Source organism: Lissotriton vulgaris, chromosome 8 (genome assembly GCF_964263255.1).
Source record: "Lissotriton vulgaris chromosome 8, aLisVul1.2, whole genome shotgun sequence".
In the NCBI taxonomy this organism is placed as follows: Eukaryota; Metazoa; Chordata; class Amphibia; order Caudata; family Salamandridae; genus Lissotriton; species Lissotriton vulgaris.
In genome coordinates, this window is record NC_141696.1 from 382,510,565 (window position 1) to 382,523,866 (window position 13,302).

At 42.9% G+C, this 13,302-nt stretch overlaps 1 protein-coding gene across 1 annotated transcript in view; it reads right to left on the reverse strand.

Moving 5' to 3' along the window:
- The window catches only part of MYO16 (myosin XVI), a 2,821,299-nt gene extending 2,816,526 nt beyond the window's left edge, over positions 1–4,773 (reverse strand). The window contains exon 1 of the mRNA XM_086934162.1: positions 4,420–4,773. Coding sequence (XP_086790288.1) covers positions 4,420–4,462 — 43 coding nt within the window. The 5' untranslated portion in view covers positions 4,463–4,773. The remainder of the gene's footprint in view (positions 1–4,419) is intronic.
- Positions 4,774–13,302: the final 8,529 nt, after the last annotated feature.

Consider the following 13,302-nt stretch of genomic DNA (forward strand, 5'->3'; position numbering starts at 1 on the left):
ACCAGTTAGTTACATGGACACACATATGCATTTAGGCACTGGGAAGTGATGAAATGTATCCACAATAAGAGGCTGTTGCACGTTGTACTGCCTGGAACAAAACTAGCTTCAAATTAGTAACTCCCTTATCTCACTTCTTGAGGCGAGTACACAAGGACTCTGTCTCGGAAGACATTATCTTCCTCTGAACCCTTTGCTTTACCATGGAAAGGCTATGCAAACATTAGAACATACAATGTCTGTTTTCAGTATGTCATTAGCTGAACACCTCTAGGGCCCACTGATCTAAATTTTAAGCCAGGGTGGAAGATAATGCAGCTAAAGACAAACAAATGGGGTGTTGGTCAGAAGGCATGCAGGCATGCATTCACATATGTCTAGTGTTTGTTGGCAGTCAGCACATTTCCAGAAGCCCTCATATGTGCTTTTGAATTCCTTTAGCAATGACTGGACAGTAAATGACCACAGATGCCTCAGTTGAGATCCCATAAGCATGGCTCAGTATGTTAATTTAAGAAATTTGACTTTTCTATCCACTGAATCAGCTGATGATATATTTCCTGTTGTCCTAGAAAATTGATAAATCAGGTTTTGAATGATAAAATGGATCTTGTTAATCCCTATGCATTGAGAAAGAATCTCTTCTGAGTAATACTTTTAACATGAGTTTATGGTGATAATTCATTAACTCTTTTCCTTCCTTAAAAAAAAAACATTATTGTGAAATTAAACAAATACTGCTTTAGGAGAAGAAAAGAAATAGAGCAATAATAATTATGATGCTTATGTGGCTTATTACGCAGCCGTTGCTACACAAAGAATAAAATGCACTATCAAATATGTGTAGAATGCACATCTAAAAAGTTGTATAATCTCATTTTAAAATCAAGGGGTAAAGGAAGGAGATAAACAAAAGGCATGGGCTGTTAGTGAAAAATGACCGTAATCCATATTAAACTCATCCGATCCCAAAACCTTGCTTATACACATAGATAGCAATTTGTAATGAGCCCAAAGACAAGCAAATAACTAAAAATGTAATAAAATAATGTCAGTAAAAAGATACGTGTCCCAAACCGGTCAGCCTCTGGACGCCATAACTAATTACAAAAACTGAGCAGAAAGTTGGTATAAATACCATTTGAGCTAGAGTAGTGAAAAGAAACTTTAGGCTGTTAAGAAATGGTAAAACGCAAAGTGCTTAAACTAAGATAGATTAGGGGCTTAGATGATTTGTGCTGGAGACTCCGTTTTTCCCAAGGCTATATGGCTGAAAGATCAAGCTAAAAGATACTGCTACAATATGCCTGTTAATCTTTACATAAAAAAGCTTTAGGGCAAGATCAGGTTGCATAGTGTAGGAGGGGCAGGACACAGTTATTTTATGCCGACAATGTGAACTAGGCTCATACAGTTATTTACTTTCTATGACCCTACCAGTCATAGGGTTTTGGGGTCTTCTCATTCTGGAGAAGGAACTTCTGCATCATCTGTTATAAGAAGCAGAATGACCTGCACTTTAGTGCATCTGGAGCCTGGGAAGACGGCATGGCATGAGGAAGCAATGGAGTAGTCTTTATACAACATCTTGCATGGAGGTAACCAACTCAGCTCTCACATAAGGAAGACCAGGAAAATAAGGAGCAAGAACTGGCTAACCAATGGTATTTGTAGTGGCAACATTGCTCTACAACCTCCAACCTTCTCTAAGAAGAGCTTGCTTTGGCCACCACCCTTTGATGCAGTAAGACAGCCTCCTAAGTTCCAGTACTTGGAATCCCACTTGTCTTGAACTACAACCCCACTCAAGTTCTAGAGCGTTGAGCAGTCACCTCCAGTAGCCAGCTACAGTTGTCATTACTGTTGTAGGAAGTAGCAAGTTTTCCTTTTTATAGGCAATACTAGCATTATTGCACTCAGCCTAACAAAGTAAATGTACCATTTCTAATGAACAATATGAAGGAAGGGAGGTCATGGGATCACCATCCCATGCAGGACTACCTTGAACAGGCTATTGTGGAAATGAACCCAATATAGCAACGAGCCCAATATCAAATAAGCATCTTAGTACCTAATGGCTAGTCAACCCTTCCACCAGACAAAGGAATAAACATGCACAATGATATAACAAATAATACTCTTAATTCTGAATGACAATAAAATGAATTGGGTATTCTAGTGGAGAAGATACACATGACACCCTCGCTTTCACAACATGCTTAAAATATTGGGAGATGCCCATGCTTCAAGACGAGGGGTTTTCAACTACAAGTCCCTAAAACTCTAAAAACAAAAAGAGTATAAAAAGGGTAAATCACCCATGCGCATCACTGCTTTTTTATCAAGATCCCTTGTAAAAGCCAGCCTGTTGATGGGATGGTGGTACCTGTTTTCAGCACTGCATATAAGTATTATTTTTGCATGCCTTGACTCTTTCTACATATAGATTAATACATTTGGTTTTGCACTCCCAGCTGTAAATATGCTTCCCAGTGTTCAGCACTTATATGATTTTCTATTTGCCTCTTTTTATCAGGATTGTGTTACCTGTTGCTACACTGTAAAAAAAAAATTTGGAATGGGCATACTATTCCTCCATGTGACAACCGCAAGGATGTATGACGTTAGAACGCATACGTTTACCACGACCTACCATTACAACGTGGTCGTAACAACGAAAGTTGTTACCACCCATTGCGCTGGGGGGGCGCAAAATTAAATAATTTAATTTACTATTCCAACACCAGTCCCCGTGGATAGTAGGGAAGGTGTTGGGATAGTAAATTAAACCTGTTTCCACACTCTAAGTAAATCCCTCGTCTGTACAGCTATCAGACGTCCCTAGGGGGTGGGAATGGAAATGAAATAAAAAAAATGCTTTTTATAAGGCTGGGGAAATATTCTTTAGTTTAAAGGGCGAGCGTGCATTTCAGGTCACTTGGGAGAGGAGGTCCTTAGCTCATGTAGGGCTTTCACAAGGGATGTAGCAGTAATTGGCAATGATTGACCGATCAATGTGTAATCACTTACGCTGAAAACAGACTAAACATTTAGCATGTACATTTTTTCCACACGAGATCTGAGTTATAGTTGAGGCATGTTCTAGCCGTTACATAATCCGCAGTCCTTACTGCAAAAGTCATATCATCCAGACAGAGGCAACTGTACCTTACTATGCTAAAAATAGGTGGAGCTTCCACGGGCACTCCCACCTCATCCCCACTTGCTCTAATCTTCAACTACAGACAGCCTCTGTCAATCAGATAACTCTCAACCAACCAGCACAGCAGAAGAGCTGCTGCACAGGCAGGCGCATAAGCTGCAAGGTCACAAGAGATGGGTAAGAAGGGAAAGTGGACATTTTTAAGCTTCCCTTCACCAGTTTTTCAATGATGCTTTCGTAAGGCAAAAATGTCACTATGCCACACACAGCATTTTCAGTTTTTTATTTGAATATATTGTGCTTTGTTTTGTGAATAGAACAGTCAAACTCAGTATACATTCCGAAAGGTCAAAGAAAACCTGCATTCAATAAAATTGCTGAGCTGTCGAACACATCGTAAATGTTTTTTTTAAAAAAAGGGAAAAACAACAGTTATGCACCTTCCAGAAAAGAAAAAAATATTATCCCCTGTCGATGTCCTGTGGTATTTTTGTATTTGTGTGCCTCGTCTGCTTACAATATACCGAACACTGTTGCTTTACAGAATACAACGACCATTATAACATTATATGGATTGGCTAATAAAATATCAGAATAAGTTTTGCTATCCAGATGTTGTAGAACCGAAAACTACTTACTGGCTGTGTGGAAATATGTGCGATATGTAAGAAATGTAATGTAAAGAATGGCACAGAATGTGTCAAACTGAATCTTGAAAACTGTTTTAGAATCCCCTTCCCCTGCTAAATATATGTGGATACTAAATAGTTGGACATAGATTTCGTGAATACATGCACACAGGAGAGCCTCGCTCAAGATAATTCCATGAAGATGACATTTATGTATCTATGCAATATATATGGATATGCGTGCGTACGTGTGTAGATGCACATGCATGTGTGCGTAAATCAGTGACAAAATATGTCTAAAAAATCAAGGTAAACGCCGACCTGCACCTGAACTCACAGCAGATATACAGTTAAATTAGCAATATTTGGTCGGTGTGCACATTCAAGCGGTGTGTGCATGCGGCAGATACAATTGTATGCAAGAGTCATTTACCTTCAGCTATAGGCTTGCCTCCCACCCCTCTAAAACACACACCCACTGCTCGCGCCCAGCATGACAAGCAAAAACACATACTACTGTAGTACTATCAAATAGTATCTGTTAACACAGCAACGGGAGGGAAACAATGAAGAAACTGCCTGCTTCACACAGAAAAAAAAGGTTTCAGGATGAGCCGCGTTACTTACTGTGCATGGATTTCTTTAACACAGCAATGTACATGGTGGACATATAGCTCTTTTCCCAAGCATTGCAGTCTTCCCCATGGATTCTGATGTTTCAGAGCATGGTTTGGTTCGAAAGAAACCCCAGCCGCAGGAGGTGGCGGTGACACGCTCTGCTACACACAGGTCCGTGCGGAGAGATGCCAGTGGGAGACATGTGATGCTTGCTGGCTTCTCGCAAAATAAGGTGCAATCAAGGCGCCGGATAAAATATTCTCTTAGAAATCAGCAACAAAGGCTCCCAGGACCAAGCACCTGCCTGGCAAGCAGAACCCCCACATGGGTGCAATGAGAGACCCAGAATGTGTGGCGCCCTATTCCAGGTGCCAGAGGGGAGTGAGAGAGTGTGGTGTGTGTGTGTGTGGAGACGTTTCTGATCACTGGGGCAAAACGCATGCACTTGCAGTTTCAGTCTGCAGCGGCTACTGGCAGGAATGTACCACATTTCATATTCATCACGCACAATTCATTGCTGATTGGTAAACTCCGCCTTAGCGCGTATATTTGGGGTCAACTTTTTTCACGCACACGCTCACTATATCACAGCATGCAGCATTTTCTGCACGCGCCTTTCTAGTTGCACCTGGCAAGAAATGTGGCCAAATAAAGAAGCCGAAACAGGGGCATATCTGCGCGTGCATCCCCAGCAGCGTCAACGAGCTGGCACAGACGTGCCTTCTGGGAGGGCACTCGTGTGTGTAGTATGAGTAGTAGTAAAAGGGCGAGGCGTAACGTGCGTGGTGTGCTGTTGAATAGACAGTGTGCAGTAACAATCCCTTCAATATCCAGACATACAGCACGGCAGACAAAACAACAGAGCTAGGCTCGAAACACAGAACACAAATACACACAAAGAAACACGCATTGTAAAGAAGAATGCAAAACCCTACCAGAAACGTGATCCTGGCAATTTTCACTCCTACATATCCATGTATACAACTGAATCAATTTCACACATACTGGCTCCCCTCCATCCCCCGTCTGTGTGATGTGGGCTCATTCATTGGTTTCATGTTGCCATAGGAACTAGGCGGCATGGTGACATGTTAGCCAAGCTGCAGGGTTCTCTCACTTTATGGTGAACAGATGTCTCGTATTTTACACGGCGCCCCAGAGTACGCTTTTATGTACACAGCTCTTTTTAAGCCGGTGCTCTGCAGGTACAAGCGACAGGACCACAGGCATATTAGAGCAGGTCAATAAGAAAAGAAAAAAAAAGCCTGGACTCGTGAAGATTCTACGGGTATTGTGGACATATATCAGGGAAAAAGGCTGAAACATTTTATTGCAATAATCCTAGGACTTACATAGCAGGTCGAACCCGTTTATTATGAGAAGTGGTGCTTTATTTTAAGCACTTGCGGCCAACTGAGGTCAAGAGTGTGACAGGGAATAACAGAAATCGGAGTTTATCCTTATGAGAAACAAATCTGCTCAGTAAAACGATAACAGGAAGTCTGAGCTTTCTGGCAGCAACGTTATTTTCTAATTATGATAAGTAGTGTACTCCCAATTTGCATTTTCTTTCCATAGGTAGTATTGATGGCAGCCAAGTGTCCTCATGGCACATGTGACACCTTCATCAAATCCTGAATATTTAGCCAGACGTGGGTTGCATACTGAAATTTGCATTTTTGCTTCGTACGTATGTACATTGAATCACAGCCAGCATGCCAAGTGTCGGTGGGTAAAAATCATCTAGAACTGGTTTGAGGTGTCATACATCACCTGGAGCCATAAGGTTGCCAACTTTCTTCTATACCACAAATTTTATTGTAGTCTAGAGGACGACGGTTGAGTCAATATGTGGTATTTAGTCCAAAAAATCTCCAGCTAATGAGGTGCAATAGTCTAGTGAGGTAAGCTACTACGCTAAACTATGCAGAATTATATATCCAAAAATGGGTTGTATGACAGAGGCAGACATGGCTAAATCACACATGCCTCTACCACGCTGCCCCAACAATGAATGAGTCTTAACAACACATTCCTTTACCAGGCATGACTTTTCCACGCATGTTTTTAACCACACAATTTTGTGGTAAAGGCATTATTGATAAAGGGATATGATTGGTAAAGATCACACCTAAGCATGGGCGAATTTTGCGAATCTGGCGTTCGCGAATTTGCGTATTTGCGAACTCACAATCCGCAAAATCCGCGAATTCTTGCGAATTTTTTTTTTGTGTGTTCGCAAGGGTTTCTGCAAGTTCGCAAGGGTTTTGTACCAGTTCTCAATTGCGACTATGTTGTTTCTACATCTGGTTCATCATCACAGGTTCCCAGCACCCTCTGTTTCACCACTGCCACCCTCTGTTTCACCCATGCCACCCTCTGGTACATCAATGCCACCCTCTGGTTCATCATTCATCACTGTAGATTATGGGGGGAAAAGCAAGCACACCTTCCCTGCTTCAACTGACATGAATTAATTTGGGGTTGATTTATTAATGTGTCACTGTTTTAAAATTCCAGTCTGGCACCTGCTTCCTTATCTTTAATTTGCTTTCTGTTGCAGTGCAATTTTTTTCCAGGACCTTTGTGGCCTACTTGTAGCTATTCTATGAGCCTGCTGTGAGGGTCAGAGCAGGGTCATACAATTGTTGCAACTAGCAACTGAACGTTGGAGGGGCCCCAGTCAGGAAGCACTACAGGGAATGGTTACTAATGATGAGTTTGAAGTTGAACTTTTGCACCTGCTGAGTGCTTTCAGTTTTGCAAAACTCGTTTTTCTGCAGAACAACAACTGTAATGCTCCAAACAAACATAGGCAACTGAACTCTGGAGGAGCCCCTCAGGAAGTACTACAGGGAATGGTTACTAATGATGAGTGAACTTTTGCACCTGCTGAGTGCTTTCAGTTATGCAAAACTCGTTTTTCTGCAGAACAGCAACTGTAATGCCCCAAACAAACTTACTTGTGAAAGTTGATTTCTAATCCAAAAGTGATCCAAAGAAAGTCAAAAGGCCTCAAATCCAAAAAAGTGCAGGCAAATGTCAACCTGAGGAGTTATTCTGATAAAAATTACCCCAACCCCAGCCCCCCTCACCTTGAGCCCTAAAAACTGACACATCACCCCTGAAAATGACCCCCCTGCCTGGAGCCCTAAAACCTAGCCCCCTGCCTTATAAACACCCAATCCCCCCAGCCCTAAAAAAGTCTCGCACATCCGGGGCTCGTGGAGGGAGTTCCGTGGAGCAGAGAGACGGGGCGGGGAAGGGGCAGGGTTGGGGGTGCTAAACACCGGAATACCGGATGATTGCAGGTAAGTAAACAATTTAATAAATAAAACAAATTTCGTAGCGTGTGATGCATCACATTTTGCAATGCAGGGCACGCTATGATAATCGTTTTATTTATCAAATTGTTTACTAACCTCCAATTGTCCATATTCCGGTGTTTAGTACCCCCCACCCTGCCCCTCCCCCGACCGCCTCTCTGCCCTACGGGACTCCATCCACGGGCCGTGGCTGGTCTCCCACCCCTAAAAACTTCACTCCACCCCAAAAATCGAGCCCCAGTCCCACTAACCAGACCACATCCTCTCACAATCCTTCCTTTTCCTGTGCCCGCCCACCAGCACATCTAGACCATGCACCGCCTTAACCACACATATGCGTGTGTAAGGTATATGCCTCGTTAATGTAACTGTGGTTCTGCTTGGTGGGAAATGGCACGTGTGGCTCAGCCCGCTTTGTGAAGGCCGTTTTCCCCAGAAATGCATGTGGTAAGTCTATGAAGTGATTTCAAGAAACAGCACATGATAAAAATAATTATTGCAATTAAATAGTGCTCTGATGCCGAGCCTGTAGGCGTTTTGTAACTTGCTGCTAGCACAGATCAAGACCCTATGAGGAGTTATCTAAAGCAGTGTACTTCTAACATTTCTTTAAATTATGTGTGTTAAGGTTTTACTTTCAGTTTACCATGCACTGTGTTTAAACTTCATGCCAGTTTCCATTTTGAATTGGAGAAGACTTTTTTCAACACATTTTTTAGATGAGCTTTGTGTGATTCTGAGTCTGCCAGCCTGTTAAAAATTTACCATCTTATTCATGGTATTCCCCCAAATTTGTGTATTCTGTAGCTGAACACATTTTTGTTGGCGAAAGTATTCTGCACACTTTACTCCTGCTAACCAGTGATGAAATGCCTGTGCTCCCCTTTTTAAACATGATGAAATTGGCATACACCTATTCGGCACATTTAATTTACTTTTAAAACCCTAATATTTGGAACAATATGTACCTAATCCTGAACGTTAAATGCTACTAGTGGGGTGCAGAAGTCATTGTGCTTACAACTAAAGTAGCACTGTAAAACATGTCTATAGGTCTTCAATTTCAGCATTGGTGGGCAGTTTTACAGGGGTGAAATGCAGGTTCCCTGCAGCCTCTGCTGCACAAGGGGTCCCACAACACCCCAGGGGGCCCCACAACACCCCAGGGGGCCCCACCCTTTAAAAATGCCTCCTCCAGTCCAAGTTCAAAGAATATTCATGAGGTATGGGAGACTCAAGGGGCCCTGATTATGCTGATTATGTTCTGTAGGTAGGGGCCATCCTTTTGCATTATGCCACTGCTGTTCTAAACTGCAATTTCAACCTGGCAAAAGAAAGGTTTTGCCAGGCCTAAACCTTCCTTTTCAGGTCTCGTCTAACAGCGGGCACGCACTTTTGCTGTGAGAGTTTTTGTATGCAGGGAAGGGCTCGGAGCCCCGCCATCAAATACCATTTGCAGGGTTGATTATCAATCACTGTAGCTGTATACTAATTGGCCACCACACGTCTAACATCACTTCCTTTCACTTTTTGGCAGCACAGACAAAGTACTAATTAATTTAGTTTAATTTGTGTCCCTCAGCTACTGGCACTGAACTCCTACCTCTATTAACACTATGTTTTTATCCTTTCATTTTGGCATTTAACTTCCTTTTTTTATCATTTCAGATTTGCATAAAAAAAATCCACACCCATTTGCTTTGCTTTTCACTTCGGCATTGTAACGCTGTACTTTTGCTTTAGAGAACTTATTTTTGGCAAAAAGTTTTTTAGGCAAATGTTTTTTTCCGCATCCATTGGCATTGCTTCACTTTCACTTTATCGTTTTAGATTGGCATTTTTTGTCCGCATACATCTGCAAAACCCATTGCCAAAGATATTAGCTCTCCAGAGACGAGACCTATTGGCTTTGCCAATGCTTGTAAATTATTATAAGTCACCCCTAAGAGAGGCCAAAATGCATGCAGGGCAATGTGCATGGTAGTTAAAAAGTTGAGCATGTATATTTCAAGTTTTACATGTCCTGGCTGTGAAACGCATCAAAAGTCGTTTTTTTCACTGTAACAAGTAAGCTCTCCCATAGGGAAACACTGGGTTACACTATAATAACTTAAAATGCTTAATTTGGAAGCAGCTAAAAAAATGATTCAAGGACCTATTTCAATAATATTTTAAAATGCTACTTAATGTAATAGTCCGAATTTATATCATTATTTTGAAAATGACACATTTGGAAATGTGTCAATTTCCTGCATGAGCCAAATGTACCTTTCTGCCAATGTCCAGTGTCACCTGACTAGTTAATAGCTCCTCTGAAGTGACATGTGGATTGCTTTCTGGCAGTAGACAAAAGGCTTAGGTGTGGAGAGGTTTTGTTCTTCCTCAAGCAGGATGGCCTGGGGGATTGAGCCAAGCCCCTTCCTGAGCTTCAAAGGGTTCCTGCCCTATCGCTGGCAGCTAACATCTAGGTCTCCCTCTATTGTCTTCCTAGTCAGCTTGGCATCAAACACAGTAGGAGGGGAAGTTGTCCCAGTACTGGCATGTAGAGAGAGATCACATCCCTGTGCCCATTATCCCAGTCACACTTGTGGATGGGCACAGGGAGCTCTGCCCAGGGGAAAAAGTGGTCTGTCATGTTGGATTTAGGCGGAGAAGGGCAATGTGGGATAGTGTGCAGTAAATACACAGTAAGTGCTGCACAAAGGGATAGGGTCACCCCTGAGATCTTTTGCTCCATTGGTTACGGAGTGGATAGTAGTTTCCCACACCCACAGGCTGGCTTGGTGCATAACAGTGGCATCCGAAGTACCCTTCCTGGAACACCCCTGAACCTGCTAGTAGACAAAGGAGAACTGCCCTTCTGGCTGAATCTTGATACATACTAACTGCGCGGTGCCTGCCATGTTGTGTATGGAACTGCGGACGGGGACCATAGGTACCCCCCCATGTGCACCCCCACCCCCAAGGTTCCCTGGGGGCCCGCACCGGGCCCCCTATGTCAAAAACCGCCTGCCTTCATGTCACTGCCTGCATACAAATATGTATAGCGGTGTCTACCAGATACCGCCACCATATACACTGCTTTTCCACCCGGTAGGCAATCGGGCAGATTGCCTACCGGCGGAAAACTGGCAGACGGTCTTCCAATCCGCAGGGGTACCCCCGACCATGGTAATGTGGCGGGGGGGAGAATAAAAGCAGGTGGAGGTTTTTGGCGGGCGGATCGCCACCGCCATACAGGCGGTGGCGATCCGCCCATTATCCTAAAGGGCCCCCATGTGTTTAAATGAACAGTTATATCCAATCATACTCTTCAAAAGACAAATATGTCAAAATATTAAACACAGATATATCATGATAATTATTCCATTTTGATTCAAATTATCCTACAGCTTTAAAACTTCTTATATCCTTTTTTTAATTTGTGAAGTAGAATATATATGGACAGAGTGGCACTGACACATGTTTCGGATGTTAGAAACTGGATGGTGCAACCTTTATCAGGGCGCTGCCTGTGTTCCATAATGAGTGGCAACTGCCATCCGTTCTGAATTTCTTAAAGCATTAGTGGGGGCTCACAACAGATTTCAAGCACTGGTCTGAAATAGGAAAATATATAACATAAATCCTCCGTTCTCCTAGCCACCTCCGCAGCGCTGGGATGCCTCCGCGTAGCCATGGGCTATACAAAACCCTTCTTCATTTCATTTCAATTCATGCAAGAAAAAAGATGGCTAGAGAAAAGAAAAAGATTTGAGAAGCTTTAGTGTCCCAGAGGTGCTAATGGGTCCATAGGACCTCTGACCCACATGCATCATTGAGGTAGTGCCTCAGTATGTACCATCGTGTGAACCTTAATTAAAAGAATCGTGAGGAGTAAATAGAAGGTGGTGTGAAGAAGTAGATAGACCATCTTTAGGATTTCATTCTATAGGTCATGCTGGAAACGAGAAATAGAGAGATGTTCACAGGTAAGGAAGAATACCTTCTCTAATCTAATATATGATCATAATCTCAAATCCTTAGAAGGTATCATCATGCGTGTACCAAGTTCAGGATTAGGCCTGAAATAGCAGGTTTCCCATCAGATACACAGAATGATGAAAGCGTCTGCATAAAGGAGACATATAACATATGCAGACTAGTGTTAATAGAGGTGTAGCAAAAGTGTATCAAATTGTGAAATATTCAGCGTCACAATGGCAAGCAAAGGACTCCAGAAAACGCATAGGGTCCAAGGGGCAAACCAAGGGGCAGTACAATGATTCTAAAATCAGATAGTGATAAAGTAGTGCCTTGGTTCTAATTGTTTAAAGCATGATCCAGTAAAGCTCATATAATGCGAGGAAATCTGCTCATCCTGTGGCAAGGTCCTTCAAGCTTCTGTTTTGAGTTCTGTGAGTGGAGAAACACTCTTGACCATTTCGTAAGATCCAGTAAGAATCTCTCTACCACAGAATTACCTTTTTTAGACCTTTTGATCTCACTCAATGAAGGAAAGTTCATCACTAATAAATAAAATAAGCCCACTGATATCAGCAGCCTACTCCTGTATGACAGCCACCAGCCTTAGCATCTGCCTGATAACCTCTCGTTTGGGCAGTTCTTGCGACTGCGACGCAACTGTAGTGCCATTGATGACTACAAATACCAGGCTCAATCTCTTAGCTCAGATCTAGTAGCCAGACAGTATACCAAATACATGGTACAGAGGGCCCACAAGAGAGCGAGGAACAACAACAGGAAGGGCCATTTAGAACCACGCAAACCAGTCCCCTCTAACTAACCAGATTAGAAAGATCCTCAAGAAGCACTTGCCCATACCACACACAGAGGATATGTCACTCGCTACCCCATGGTTTGCTTTTAAATGAACTGTGAACATCAAAGACATAGTTGTACATACCAGACCACCGCCCCATAAAAACCTTGTTGCAACCGCAGCTCTGGGGCCCCTCTCCTGTGACAGGCCACTACCCATGTTGCTCATGCAGTGTGTGAGACATTAAAAAATAGAGGGCAAAATGGTGCTAGGATACATCAAGTAAGCTATTGTAATTACAGAGAGATTCAATGCACTGTTCACCATGGTCCAGATTCTGAAAACTGTCAGGGAATGTAGCAGAGCCCCCAAAGAGGCTACGCTGGGTTGCGTGACAGGGAGAGAGCAGCAGAGCGACATATTCACAGGCAAAGCACTTATCAACCCTGCATTGTTCATGCAGCCAGCTTGGAGCCAATGAAGGAGAAGCAGGAAACTTCCAGCACTTTATAGAGAAAATTCTACAGAAATTTATACTTCCAACGAGGTACTAGGTATAAAAATGGGATACACACTTCAGTTCACTTTCTGGACCTGCAAAAAGACTCTCAGAAGAATCTCTGCTGCTGTGGCCTGCTGTGTACATCAGGAGATGGCTTAACTGCACCTGAAAGGACTTCTCTACTGTATGAAGTTTGTCTGGATCCCTTAGAGGCCTGACCTGCTGTTTGAGCCCGGTTCTGTTGCTAAACCCATGACTACCAGAGTGGCTCCTAGGGCTAGTTGGCTGGCTTACTGAGTAGA